Source organism: Centruroides vittatus, unplaced genomic scaffold, assembly GCF_030686945.1.
Source record: "Centruroides vittatus isolate TY-2023 unplaced genomic scaffold, ASM3068694v2 contig_904, whole genome shotgun sequence".
Taxonomy (NCBI): Eukaryota; Metazoa; Arthropoda; class Arachnida; order Scorpiones; family Buthidae; genus Centruroides; species Centruroides vittatus.
Window position 1 is genome coordinate 420,505 of NW_027122594.1, and position 16,265 is coordinate 436,769.

The 16,265-nt window shown below is 30.4% G+C and overlaps 1 protein-coding gene across 1 annotated transcript in view; it reads right to left on the reverse strand.

Moving 5' to 3' along the window:
• Window positions 1-917: 917 nt before the first annotated feature.
• Window positions 918-16,265, reverse strand: part of Ttc30 (tetratricopeptide repeat domain 30) — a 42,970-nt gene continuing 27,622 nt past the window's right edge. The window contains exons 14-16 of the mRNA XM_067281045.1: window positions 15,704-15,807; window positions 1,369-1,577; window positions 918-1,276 (exon numbers count right to left, since the gene is read on the reverse strand). Coding sequence (XP_067137146.1) covers window positions 1,149-1,276; window positions 1,369-1,577; window positions 15,704-15,807 — 441 coding nt within the window. The 3' untranslated portion in view covers window positions 918-1,148. The remainder of the gene's footprint in view (window positions 1,277-1,368; window positions 1,578-15,703; window positions 15,808-16,265) is intronic.

Consider the following 16,265-nt stretch of genomic DNA (forward strand, 5'->3'; position numbering starts at 1 on the left):
GATTCATTTAACATTCTAAAGACAGTTTTATTGTAATTTCTACTCATCAAATTTATAAAAATTGTTTCAAGAGGAAATTTTTCACATTAGATACATAACATATGGCATTCGGAGACATTTCTACAGATTTGCTGCTATGTAACTGCGTTGTCGTCGAAACGTACGAAAGCTTTGACGGTAGGTTTTGATATTCCGTTAACAAATTCTTGAGTCATTCTGTATTATGTGAGAATAATTAAGCTTTTGTATATAAAATCATTCTACAACTGTGAAGAATTATACATAAAAGCTAGAATAAATTATGTAGAACTCAAATTCTTAACTAAATTTTCAGAAATTAGAGAGGTTTTCAGATATACAAAACTAATGTTTTTCTATAAAATTTTACATTGTCTTATAAAACGATGGATAAATTGTTTATAAAAATATAAAGATTCGAATTTATGTATTTATATTAGTAAAAGGCATTTAGATATGCGAAACTTTACTGTTCTCCGGTGTAGATATTCTACCATCTTTGTATTTATATTGTTAACAATGTAAAAAATAAACAGGAATGTTACAAAATTCTTAAGATCAAGCCATAAATTTAAACAAATTCCGAAAATTTAAGTGCTTATTATGAAATTTTCACAGTGGAATGTAATTAACCTTAAATTTTTTGAATATTTTTAAAAAATATCCTAATTTCTTAAAACTTGATCTTCAGATTTTTAATGTTGTTCATAAATTCTTTTATTAAATAGTATTTTCTCTAAATTCTAATTAATTAAAATTAATTAAAAAATTAACAGAATAAAATAGTAATTAGTCCGTATGTTTTCGTACTTAAAAAGTATCGAGTTTGCGATTAGTCGAGGACGCAAAAATTATATATTAATATATTTATTAAATTATTATTATTAAAAATAGAAACGTTTATTTTTGAAACTATTTATTTAAAAACTATTTTGGTAAAATAAATAAAAATTTTTAATGACTAGATGAATAAATAACAAACTTTCTGACATATATAACTGTAAAAATGTATGCAAATCAAATATAAAAACGAGCTATGACAGTTGCAAGGTGGACGGATTGAATATTTCGCACGACTACAAAGGCGCGGAATTCGTTTGAGGGACGGTCTTGCGACCGTTTCCGAGAGATCAGAGCATTAGTTCGAGCATCAGAGCTTTTAAGACGCGGGCCTGGTAAGTGACCGTGTTTTTTCCGGGATGAACGTGAGCCTCTTCTAGAGGTTGTTCCGCGGCAGCTCTCACGTTCCTTCCGTAGGCTAAATAAATTTATAAATATACTCATTAAAAAAATCTAAATCTAGAGGAGGGGGACAGAGAGAGATTATTTGATTAGAAGACATTTACTTACTTTCGCAATGTGTCAAGAACTGCAAGCAATCATTCAAAACAATATCACGAACCATAATTACTTGTTTGGAGAGATTTTCCAAGAGAGACAGGAAACATCTCTTGGCATAAAACCAGGTCTCCGTTCCAAGTTTTTTATTGTACGGCTCCAAGCTCTTGATCACTCGAGATATTCCAAAATCGTAATTTCCCTTAGCACAGTAGAGAGTTCTAAAAACAACAGAAAAAAAAGATGAAATTTACAGTATTTGACATTAAACTGAAAGAAAAACAAAAGCAAAACAAACTAGATTAAAAAAATGATTGTTGTTTTCTCTTAAATCGAATTTTATTTAACTTGAATTGAAATTCTATTTTAAAAGCTATTTTTCTGCAAGAAGATTAAAGTGACGCACTTTGGAAAGTATTAAATTTAATATCATCATTATAATATATTTCATTTATTAATAAATGCGAAGAAAGTTAAAATATATTTCCTTCGGAGACTATCATTCATTACGAAAGATCGTATTAAAACATCGCAAACGGTATCGTAGTAAATATATAAAATATTAGAGATCCAATATGTGAATATTGGATCAGATATCTCTCATAAATCATATTTTATTTCTTTCATTTCCTTTACTTACTTCTCTATCAAATAATATTAAAAAAAATGAAAAAAAAAAATATTATATATATATAGAGGATATTTATTAATCAAACAAATTGAAAAAATTTCAAGGAATGTTTTATTTTGTTGAAAAGTAAGAAAGTTTCCTTTATTATTAAATATATTAATAAAAATAAATAAATAAATAATCAGTTTACACGTGACGGATAATTGCGGTTAATGCTTTGACGTCTTGCAGATTTACGTTAAGGAGAAAATTAATATTGGAAACGAATTAAATAAAGACGCTTCCGGCCGTCAGAGTTTTCGCTTCAAATTGTCCTCCCGTGTGAAAAATTGTGTAAAATTTTAAGATTCGTACAGCTGCGTGAGACTTTTGCATTCTCAAATTGATTAAACTATTATGCAATGAAAATGTGATTGCTTACTATTTAACTTACTTATATTAATATAATTAACAATTATTTGATGATATTCTAAGAAATACTGAAATTATTTATTAACCTATTAACTTTTGATGCTCTTTTATAGTGCGAATCTAATGTAGAAGTTATTCAAGAGTAAAGACAACTTTAGGATTTTGTCTTGGTTGCAATGAAACGTATTTGATTCGGATCATCTAAAATCATTATCTTTCTGTCATAAAACATGACAGAAAGATCGTGTTTCTATTTATTACTGAAATTATGTTTAAACTTTATTATTTGTTCTCTTGAAAATAGTATAACATATGTAAAATCAAACAAAAATTCCTACGCAATTATCCTACAAAATGTGGTGTTTCATATGACTGCAAAGAGCTAGAAAGATCACCTTGCTGTGTGAACATTAACAGATGTTACACTGAAATAACTACAAAGTAAATTTACTCTTACAAAATACCTTTGCTTTATAAAATTCTTATTAGAAAAAACAAAGTTTATTACATATCTTAAGAAGGTAACTCCCCTTCTGTCTGTTCTGTGTGCACACTCTTTGTTCTAGAATATCATAACATAAACCAAAACAAAGCGATTTACTGCCAGAACATAAGTACAATTGGACCAATTTTAAACACCGAATAGATGATGATTTTGAGAACATGTTACACTACAGGGCTTCTTACATTAATCATTTAATATATAATGTTTTGTATAACTTTCAGTGGTTTTATTTGTGGAAGGTCTACGTGAAACTATCTTTCTATATTTTAAAGTTAACAATGGACCCACGGCTCCGGGGTCCGTAAAACCCGAGAAATTTTTCTCATTATGTTCCTCGCCACCTGGCCGGCCCGCTACAGAAATGGCCAAATGCACTGTGGCCAGGTCCTTAGTGAGCCAACCAGAAAAGAGTAAAAAAAAAAAAGGGAAATAATTCAGGCAATCTTTATTAAAAACAAGTTTTCATTACACAATGTATCGAGTTCAGGACATGTAAATTTTCAAAACTATTTGTGGCTAATTTCCAATTATATCTGATGAAAAAGCAATGTAATAAATCTGATTTAAGCCATTGTTACTGTTTGTTTCTATGTATAGTTCAGACTTAACATACAAATTTTTATTTGGAACATATTTAAATACTGTTTAATTAGAATATAAAGATATAGAAATTATAAAAAAAAACTTAAGTGTTAAACATATTTACGTCATTCTCAAGCCAAACAATGAAAATTATATTCAACTTTAATATCAAATAGAATTTAAAAATATTATTTGCATCAAATCTTTACCGAGTTATTGACGGCTGTTTTGGAAAAAACAAAAGAAATTATGCAGTCAAATAACTTCACCTTTTCCTTTGTTTTGGAAAATTAAAATTAAATCTAATGCAAGTTTGTGAATACAATACTAAATAGCCATATACTGAGTTACAATAATACTTCCTCTGAAAATGTGGGATACGTACAGGGTGGACCATACGTACATTTGTCTGGGTGAAAGACTTAAATTATTCAAAATGTATATATGCAATTTGATTTGAATAAAATGCAATTAATTAAATAGCAAACGAACTATAAAACAGTTCAGGTAACCCCTGTATAACACGGGAGTTACGTTCCAAAAAAATTACAGTGTTATGCGAATCCGCGTCATACGAAACAAAGAACTAGTACGAAAAGGAGGGTTAGGTTCCAAAAATTAAAAAACATGTTGTTATATTTTCATAATTAAGATAAATATCTTTATTAAAATTTTCTTAAGTGATACATATTAGTATAAATTAAACAATGTTTTTTTGTCATCACTAAGCACTATTAACCGGGTGGATTTTCTTTTTGGCAAGCTATCGTTATCCTCTGAGCATTTTTCTGCATTATCTTCAGATCCATGCTTTACCTTTCGCAAAAAGTATGTAATTTTAGATTGCTTGCTTTTAGTTAAAAAATCTTTATAAATTTCCTTATATGGTGCTAAGCACTTATGAAGAATAAAGCAAGTATGGAATAAGGGAAAAACATCTGGCAACATCAAAAGCAGAAGTGTCGAGATCTGGCAACATTGAAACAAGTTTCGAGGAGGACCGTGTGTATCAACAGAAGGCGGAAAAAGAAAATTTACATTCTTAAGTACTAATAGTTCACAAAAATAATAATTTTCGTTAACTATTAGTACTTAAGTATGTAAAAATTTATTACATTTCATGTTGTACGAGGGTTTTACCCAATTCTCAAACCGTGTCGGAGTGAATCCGTGCTGAAGAAGTGCCGTGTTATATGGGGGTTACCTGTATTCAAAATATTTGCCTTCAGACACGATCAAATTCTGCAGGAATACATAAAATTGCTTAATATAGTTAATATGGTGTCTGACCGATGCCGAAATTTCTTTTGTTGTGTGTCTGATGAGCTTCCGAACAATCTGCAAGTTATGCATTGAAGATATGCCAATTTTATCTTTAGTAGTCCTTCGTATTACAAGTCTACGGAGTTTAAATTTGGGTTGCGTGGAGCCTTTCCTGGTGTATCCGGAGATATCAATCCGGGACCAAATATGGGGTGTTTTGAAAATTAATGTTTTTTTTTTTTTCTATTGCATTCATTTTAATTTGGATTTTTAAAAAAGTAGCAGAATCACATCAGTTTTCTTTCCCATGGAATTTCAACAGGTACTAACATCTCACAGGCAAGTGATATAATTTGATTTACAATGGCATCTCTTATTAAAATAGACAGCTGTTGTGTAATTGTTTTAAACAAAAAGATGAAAATATTGCAAATCCATGCCAAAATGTTGGAATTCTGAAGAGTGCACGAATTATTCCAACATTCGACAATGATGCAAAATGCTCAAATGCTTCATTGCCACCATCAATTCTTAAGTACTAATAGTTCTGACTAATAGTTAAGTACTAATAGTGTAAGGTGAACAAGGCTTCGCAATGAGTGGCAAGCACAGAAGGTCATGGAAAACATTTCAACCTAGAATCGAGAACTTTTCCACTTCCACCCAATAGCCCCGACTAGTGCCTAGTGACTACCATCTATTTGGCCCAAAGTAAAATATTTCTCAGAGAAAAGAGGTTTTAAACAGACGAAGAACTGATATCCGAGACTCGACTCTCAAAAAATGGACAGGGTATTTTCAACCACGTGAAGTGCAAGGATAAGTACATAAATGTTTTTGTTTCATATATAGAAAAATAGGTCTGTACTTGTATTTCATTTTGTATATTCAGTTTGAATAAAATGCATTATCTGAAAAATTTAAAACTTAAAATGATGTTACGTTTAAGCACCCTCGTATTCATCTGAGGTCGTCAAGAACTTCTCGAGCACTTCTTGATCATTTGATAGAGAAGTAGTCCCTTCTATCAAATGCCCAAACGCAACTTGTTTCTAAGAAACCATTCAAAAAATACAGTATTTTCTCTCCAAGACACATATATGCCCCACCGTGTAATTCCAATATGTACAATGCGATACAATCTCAGAAGCAGTTACATATAAGCACAAAAATTTCCAACAAAAGCTATCTTCTGTACAGTTTTCCTTTAGCTATCATATTTCTTCCCATCCATGTATTACCATCTCAAATCCATCCAGTTTAACTTCCAGACTCAAACTAAACTTTCTATTTCTTGGTTCTTCTAATTACCGCTTCCTTAATTGATGGTGGCAATGAATCTCCCTGGGAGGGATCTTAGCTCTCCAGCTCCACCCAGTTTGAGAAAGTTCAACACAATTACAATATATCTAAATATTTGCAATTTTCATCCATCATCAGAGAGATTCTTAACAAACTTTGTTTATAAAATATATAATGAATTCTTCAGAATATAAAATTCTAAAAAACTCATTATATAAAGTTCATTAAGAGAACAAAGTCTTCGGAGCATTTAAAAATCAAAAACTTCTTGAAGACAAAGAAAGTCAGGAAATATAATCATCATACAAAATCCGATTCGTTACTATAAAGCTACAACAACTGCTGATTAATTTTGTCCGAGAGGAAGGTGCCTAATGCCTCCCTCTAGGGACAAAATTAATCAGTAATTCAAAATTAAATTTAATATTAATATTTCAGAAATATAGCTCGATATTATACGGCAGTCGGTGTAGCTTTATTGAAAGTGGGGAAAAAATAATTATTAAAGTCTTGCAAATAAGTAAGGTGAAACAAGGACAATTTCTTTAATCGTATTATACTTTCAGAGAAGTGTTAATTTTGATTAATTATTTATTTCTTTTAAGTCTTTTGTAAGATATTTACTAAGTATAAACATTCCAAAGTATGATGTTTTGATCGTATCAGTGCATTCTCGCTTGACCCATGTTTAACACACACTGAGCAAGCACTCAATGATAAGCATTAACCATCACGTCATCCTTTAAAATTTGCAGTGTTGCCATATTTTTTGTATACCCGTGTGTCTACTCGTCCTTGGCGAAATTCTAAGATTTTTTCCAAATACATCATTTCATAAATGGGGTGCGGTTTATACATGCATGGGCCTATGCATATATACAGTAGTTTATGTTTCAAGGAGCTTTGATTTCTTCAAATGCTAAATAATTTTAGATTCTTCACCAGCAACATCTGCAGATTGTAAAAAGGAAGCACAAGTTATAAAAATAGGCATCATACATACATTATGTCAAATATACAGTGTGTGTGTGTCTATATATATGTACAGTACATATACACAAGTATCCTTTGATTAATGCAGTTAATTAATCCCTCGACGCTACCGTGTATATCAAAATTTTGTTAATCGAATACGGTGATACCTCGATACTCGACCAAACAATCATAACCCACTAGAACAAATTTTTGGTTAATAAGAAATATTTTTATTTTTATTTTGTCACCAGTAAAAAGTTTTCTGTGATAAAAATGAGTAACTAATTTAAAAATAAAATGAAACCTTAGAGCTCCTTTGCTGATTAAGAAAAGAGCAACCCAATAACAAAGGGACATACATTGGGGCATGTGCAAAATGCCCCAATGTACGGGCACCCCTGCTCTTCGCCCATATTTGGAAAAAAAACTGAATAGAAATCTTTGAAAGAAGAAGACTTTTAAAGAAATAAAGAAACATTTTTTTCCTCACCAAAGAGTGATAAAAAGTGCTTCTAAAATAAAGTCTTATTGATAAATCATCAATGAAGATGTAAAAAAACAGTTTGAAATAGTATTTAGAATTTGTCAAATTAAACAACTTTAAAAGTATGAATTGTATTTTCAGATGAGCAATTTTAAGATAATTCCCTTCTTTGATTTTATATTTTGTAACTTAGATGAGGATCAAATACTTCATGCTACAAAAAAATAATAGATTTTTCCAAAAAAAGCCATTATGTTCAATAAAAAAAATTGATCAATTGATATTTTTTTTTACTCTTCCTACTCTATGGACACTAAGAGGAACTTTTTACCAAACCCACTGTGGGTTCGACCAGACCCAGAACGTGGCGACCAAGACATACCTGAAACTCGCCACCTGTGAAAAATTTCTGGGGAGATGCTCACTCAAACTCAATCCCAGAGCAGTCGACCTCTACCACCTGGCAGTTAGACAAAAGATATTAGTCAAATGAGGAAATATTTTATTGTGATATTGTCATGATCCCTGGCTGCAAAATTTTTAATCATATTTTTAATTTATTTAATTTAAAATGCATGCTTTCCACCTCAAATTAGTAGTGGCTTATCCCTGTACATCATACCTTTCCTTTAACAATAGAGTTGTGCCAGTTATCTAACATCATTTGGGGGAAATTTTTTAATCAAAATAACATGACTTCCAATTTGCACCAGAAGTTTGTATATAGTTAATCGGGGCCTCCGGCCCCTAATGCTTTCATATCTGGTCTCGGCTTTCATCCATCCTCAAGATTAAGGAAAGACAGACGAACGACGGCGGAATTTATACGTCTACGAGTTTTTCAAATTGCAGCCCGATAATAAAATAACTATTCAGAAAGACATTTATCTCACTTCTTAATTTATATAATTATGCATTTAATAAATAATGTATAAGAAAATGACATTTTTATTTTGAATTTTATTTATAATTTTAGACTATTTTAATATTTATGATTCAAACTTGACAGTAATTATTTAAAGTATTCAGCATAGATAACATTTTTAAAATTCAAATTTATTAAATTTTTGCACTTAATGTTTGAATAATATAATTCTAAATTATTTATGAATGAATAAATTAAATAAATGTAACTATAAACATTTTAAAACATGTACAGTACTTTACCTTCTTTACACGCTAAGGATGGGATGATAAAAGAACAAATAATAATTACATAAACAAAATAATTCAGTGATAGAAAGGATCAAAATGTATTACAATAAAAAATATGCAAAAGTAAGAGTTTGACTGGCAAAATATTAAAATTTTAGAAGCAGTGGAGATCTACAAGGCGAGCAGGAGTGGAACCTGCATCAACACGGATGTCATTCTTGTATCGACGGCTTGGAAACACTATCTAGACTCATAATAGATGTCATACACTATACGTCACAGCCGTTTACAATCTTTTAAAATTTACAAGGCGGCACTGTTCTATTTATAGAATGCTTTTCCCGAAGAAGGGCGATAAATTTGTGGCCAAAAACGTTCGATCTGTAAGTTTTTTACGTTTATTTGCTGGAAAATTTGAGTTTAAGTGTGATTTGCGACTCTATATGTACTGTTCCAGTTTTTTATGAAGTTATATTTAGTAAGTAAAAGTATCGTTAACTTTTAATTAAAGAAAACAAAAAATTTAGTTTATTTATGCATAATATTATATAATTTGCAACCAAAGGAATTTTAAGCAATATTTCCTATTAAAACATGAATAAATGCAAATGTTTGTATCAAAAAGAGAAATTAAACCAGTGATTTGGCAAATAATAAACAACACCCGAACAAATTGTGTTTTCAAGATTTGTATATTTGTTTACACAAGAAAAGGTTAATGAAATCAAAAATGCTAAATATAAACTTGGATGCAGAAAAAATTAATTTTATCAAATTCTAATAACATCATCAGAAACTATTCTTAATGTATAGAATTTAACACCATCAAATAATTTTTTAACATATTTAACTACAATATTTTTATGCAATTTCTAAATATACGACTTAAATTACTCGACGCCTAATAATCAAATTTATGTACAGGGTACAGTACAATGCTATGTATTTATGATAATTAGATAGCATTATTATTCAATTAAAAAGAAACAAACATTTGTTCATGACAAGAAACTGTTTTAAACTAAATACTTCAGAACTGAGTATCGTGTTTGATACGAATGATCTGTATCAGTATATAATTTTCAAATATAACACTACATTAGACCCTCCTATAACACGGGTTCATATAACACGGATTCGTATAACACGACGAAAAAATTGCCATCGTGTTCGTATAACACGCTAAAAGACACTTGTATAACACGGTAAAACGTCATTGCCGACTCGTGTCGCGACAGGATTGGTCGAATCTGGACCAATAGTGGATATTGTACAAATCGTTGAGTTTAAACAAGCACTGGAACTACTAAAAACACCATACGATTTATTATTCAACGACCATAAAAATTATATTTTTATTAATGATGTCGCCAAAGTTCAGCGAATTTTTTGCAGAAAGAATAACTTATCAGGAGACATGCGTCCGCCGTTCGACGAGCCGTTCCGCAACGAAAACAAGCTTAAGCAATGGCGTCGTCGAACGGTGCGCACTCGATAAGTAATCCTACAACTTTTTGTTTATAGCATAGTTTATATGGATTATTCCCAAAAAATTATATGTGATTTGGAGATGTTGAGTCAAATTAGTCTAGAATCGATTAATTTTATGGAAGAAACCTTTCAAACAGCCGTAGCCCCTAAACTGCACACGTGCCTGGCTGTGATTGGCTCGTGTATTTAAGTGACTCGTACAACACGGATTCATATAACACAAAATGTATCTAACGTGTTATAGGGGGGGGTCTACTGTATTGCTAATTATTTTTAAAACCTTTGTAATCCAGTGTTCAATTTTGGATAAACAAACATTTTTAGCTAATTTAAGCAGCCATCCCCCCCATTTGAATTATTAAAAAATTAAGTATAAAATATATATAAACCTGATATAATTCATTTATACAGTATAACAGTTATATATACATAAATAACTATTACACTGTATACATGAATTACATCAGATAAAATATTTTAAATACATCATATTTCCTCAAGTATAAGATTCTTTTTATATCCACTATTACTTGTCCAAAATAGAGGTGCATCTTATAATCGATAGTGCCTTACATTCATAATCCAAAACAACAATCGTCAATCATTTCAAGTAGACCACAAGTTCATTATGCATTAATAATAGGCATTTTTACTCCACTGCTCTACTATTATGACTTTGAGATCAGTTCAAATGAACTTCAGGATAACAAGCAATTAAATTAAAACTCACAAACGCCTAAATAATCGGGCTATTATATGGCTATAATTAAATAATAAATACAAATGAATTTGGTATAGAGATAAGCGTTAGGTGCCATCCCTTATCTAAATTAATAATTATGACTTTTAATAATTTAATAAATAATTTAGAACATTCTGGAAGAAAATAATTAACCCGGGGTGGGGCTTGAACCCGCAGCCTCTGTTTGCCGTGCGGTGCACTACCAATTGCGCCACCCGAACCCCAAGCCAGTCATTGCTTCCAGACGTACTTAAATTTCGATATAACCTTCCACGGTTATTAACGGCACTGGCTGGAAACGACTCCTACGTCCACGGCCAATAAGCATCTCCTCTATGCAAATTTTCAATATTTGTTTTTTATTTGTTGGCACAATTCAAGAAATTTAATTTCAATTATTCAGGTTTATTAAAAATGACTTTAAAAATATAAGTAAATTGTGTAAAGAAGATGAGAAAATCTTAAGTTAAAAGAACACATTTTTAACTTTAAAATTTTTCTAAAAAGTCATCAAAATAAACATTTTGAAATATTATTGTTAAATCTATATATATAAATGAGAATACTTGTTTGTTTGTTCGCTATGCACTCCTAGGCCATTCGACCAATTGCCACAAAACTTGGCAGTTACGTTTGAATATTTTTACCTTAGATAACACTGTACATCCCACCCCAAAATATCAGTTCAGTTTCTATAGATCAATTAATTTCTATCTCCATTCGATTTGCTGGCTTTACACATAGTGCCATCTATTGGCAAAAATGTAAGAAAATAATAAACTAAATATAATTCTGATAAAAAGGATATCATTTTTAAAAATATATATTGCATTCACTTAATTACTGTGACAATGATATAGTACAAAACAGACTTGCTATATCATTACTGTGACAAATAGCACATAGCACTTGCCTGCCTGGAATCGAAAGTGTTACCCTGTGAAAAGTCCATAAGTATTTAATTTTCCACATCTAATGACTTGGGTTTTTTCATTTCTGAATGATACTTTCCTAATTCTAATAACTGCTCTCTGGTGGCTCAGTGGATAAACCACCAAACACTGGTAATTAGTTAGTTGTTGGGTTTGGGCATAGCCAATGGGCTGGTCACGTGGAGTTTTCCAAGTTTGCTTCAATGTTAGTAACACCTAAATATGGTCCAGCTTCCCATAAAAGTCTTCCTAGGACGCATCTCCCTTGGCACATCGCTGGCATGTCGTGTTGCTGTAACCAGATAAACCAAACTAATTCTAATGAGCATGTATTTATTGTGACATCATCACAATGCTGGGCTGCAGTTTTTCATCTCAATGTTCTCAATTCTTTTAGTAGTGTCTTGCCCCTATACATCATACTGTTCCTGTTAGGAATAGAGTTGTGCCGGTTATTTACCGAACTCTGCTTAGGGGAAAATTTTGAATTGATGTAATGTGACTTCTCGTTTGAAGTCTTCTGAATGTTTAGGTTATCAACTTTGATCACATGCAGGGCCATCACAACATATATAACATGGATCACTTTTCAAATATTAATAGCAGACCAGTATTAATTAGTATTCATTGACCATCCTCTCTTGTGAGAGGTCGTCAACAACTACAATTGGTGCATTTGATCAAATTAACTTCAACCTCCATCTGCAACAGTCCCTTCTTCCTATCGGAACCAGTGGTAAGGTGGCATTCGAATAGGAAAATTACATAATACAAGGTTACAGGTGAGCACAAAATATGTTTCAAGGTTGCAGAGTTTAAATATTTGGTCCGTTTTTTTTTGTGAAATTTGATTTGTAGGCAGATTACCATTTGATATTCAGCTGTGAATGGTACAGTTTCTTAAAGTTAACATTAAGACAAAAAAAATTTAAGGTATTATTTGGTGGCTATTTGATACGTGCTGTCAGAGTAACATGATAAATGTGACAATGGCAGTCTGAAATAACTAAACTATTTATATGGTTTTCGTTTTAATGTTTCTTATATTATAATATTTGATTTAGATAACTACAAAGGTTATCTTACGTAAGAGTTTATCACATGAAATGACCAATCTAACACATTTTAAAAATTCTTTAAATTGTGGACAGTAGAGGAATAAAGAATTTTTAAGATGAGTTAGATTGGTCACTTGGTGCGATAAACCCTTACATAGAAAAACTTTTGTACTTATATAAATCAAATACTATAATATAATATAATAGAAGGGTTACAAGTATAAAATAATCTATTAAATTATTTCATACTTCTAATCTTAATCTTTGGTGTTATTTTTTGCACGGGTAACGTCGGGCTCATCTGCTAGTTTAATATAAAATGATTATAGTAGCACCTCACCACACATCATTTCAGATATATGCTATCGACAATCCAGAAAAAAAATAAAAATTCTTAATTGTGCACTAAATCTATACCATTTTTGGAGGTGTACGAAATCTTGTAGCATCTCACTCAATCATGCTCACTTTTGTTCTGGGAACGATTCATTTCTTTGTTTTGCACTAGACACTGGGACTTGCTTCAGTGTTTGTTCAGAGTTCTCATTTGTAACATATTGTGTCTGTGTGATATCAATGCTTCTTTGTTTCATTTATGCTAATTATTTTGGAAATATGGCTCCAAAACAAAAGCGTAGTGATGCTGGTAGCTCTGATAAGCCAAAGAAATGCCACAAGTGTGTACTTTAGAGGGAAAAAAATTAAAATTTAGATTTAGTGAGGGAAAAAACAATATGCTTCCAAAGAATTTTAAAATTATTTTTAAGATTTAGAGTATTATGTTATTTTGTGTTTATTTGCCTTATCATTTTATATTAAAAATGTATGATAGGTATGTTGGTATAGGAAATATAATATATATTAATTAATTTAAATAGTGCTGAGAAGGAGATAGATAGATAGGAAATATAATACTTAATAATTAATAGGGTTAGATATTTTACATGAATTTCTGCTTACATTAGTAGTCTTGAAATGTCTTAATCATGTATGAGATGGCTCTACTATATTTTAATTTATCATTGTTTGTTGTCATCATGTTCAATTTATTGTAAGATGAACAATTTTTTAAATTTTCTCCATTTTTTGATCTAATATAATATAATATACAATAATAATGATCCAATATAATTTTGCTTGGTTTTATAACCTAACCAGTTTGTAAAAAGCTACACAGAGTTCTAATTTTCAGTAAATTGGGACTATAAGCCTAACAAGTAAAATGGCAAGGTCATTTTGGGATGATTAAGTAAAAATGGAAGTGTTAAGTAACAATGGAAGTGTCAAGTAACAATGGAAGTGTCAACAATGGAAGTGTTACAAAACAATGGAGAACAGGAGAAAGCGGCGTGCAAGATTTACCGGTGCTGGAGGAAAAAAAAAAAGAAAGAAAAAGAGTAATATGTTAGAACATATTCAATTTTCAAATTTAAACACATTAGTTCAGTTTTCTCAACCTTTCTTCTTTAGAACATTTGATGAAAATTGAACAATATAATCAGAACACGTCGTGAAAATCAAACAATATTAGAACATTCGATTTTCAAATTCGACCTTTCTTTAGAAATACTTAGTTTTTTATGAAATTACTCTTTTTCTTTTGTGACTATAAAGTAATAATTTTAATCTTCGCTATCGTTACTTTTGCCCGAGCAACATCGGGCCTACCTGCTAGTATATTAATAAATGTAAAAAGAAAAAAAAATTATATTTCAGAAGTTAGTTTTAATATAAAATTATAATGACTAGTGCCATCTAGTTTCAAAAACATTCCAATGGTGAAACGAGATATCTCGGGTCAACTGGTCAAGGTCAGTAGGTCGCGACCAGAGATATGTCAGAATAATGCAGGACAGGTAAATGGGTTTTTTCAAAGATTTGTTTGTCAAAATTCGATTTTGCAATGCTTGCACTTTGAACTTCCCAACGAGCAACACATGCACAAATCTCACACTAGCGTCTGTTTATAGAAAGAGTGTTGCTATTTTATATTTTATTTTAACTCAGTACTCGGTCCTCTGAGTACTTACAAGTCTGGTTTTTTTTGGTGTGTTCATGATTTGGGCACCAAATACTCTGTGCCAAACTGCAACTCCTGACATGTACTCCTTCATACTTCTAAGGGGTCCAGCTGTCACGGCACCGCAATTTTATAAACAAGACATAGTCTCATTAAAATATCATATAGCAAATATCAATATCAAAATAGCAAAAAACAACAAATGTAGCACAGAGACACAGTCTAAAAACCTTTCACAGTGTTACGCACTACAGTGTTATTAGAAGAAGTCATTATTGTGTTACAACAAATGTAGTATTTAAATGTAGAATCATACATAATTATAACAGAGAGTTATTTCAATCAAAGCAGAGAAGCCATAAAATAGGATCTACCATATTTAATTGTATTAAAATATTAACTTTGATATTAAATACTTTCCAAAATATGCCAAATAGGAAGACTGGTATATATTTTGTAGTGGTTAAGAATTGGGTATTGAAGGCTATTGAAAAGTATTAAAAGTTAAAACTAATTAAAATTAACAAGGATTGTAACTGCTTAGATGTTAACAATTATTACATATAATTATACTATTTAATATAATTATGTATAATAACTAGTAAATAATGAAAAACTGAATAGAAATCAAATATTTTTTTCTTTAGTTCATAAACTACTTTGTTTCATGTAACATCTTTTTTCATTTAAAAAAAAACATATAAAATTAATAAAGTTACATTCAAAAATTCGAAAGGAAAAACTAACCAAACTTTTAAAAATGTAATGTAAATTTTGAAATAAATAAATATCTTACCCAATAACTAAATTTACAATACTCAAATGAAATATTTTTTTGTCAGGATCTTCATAAGCTAATTGTTCTTCTTCTTTTTCAATTTTTCTCATTAATTCTTCTGCCTATTTGATAAATACAAAATGTTATATCTATGAAACTTTAGATATGAAAAGTTTAAAAGTAAAAAAAGTCCTCATTTAAATATCTACATAAAGGAAAAAAAAAATCAGCCAAAAATAAAAGTTCTAAAATATTTAGAGCCTGAATATATTAAACAAGATTAAATGCTTTTCAACATAGTTTGTCTCATCATTGGATCACGATAGTTCTAATTTGAACAAAGAATAGTTTTCAAATATTCTGCTAATGTTACTGAAATATTCAAAATATATTACATCACTCAAATCACTAAAATATATCACACAGTTCCAAGCCTTGCTTTTGTTTATAGGAGTTGAAAAAAACATCCTGGATCAAAGGAAAGAGGTAATGGATAGAAGGCATGTCCAGCACTGGGCTAAGTGGGTACCTATTTAAACCTGGTACATTTCTTTTTTTTTTTTGTAGATAATCACTGTGA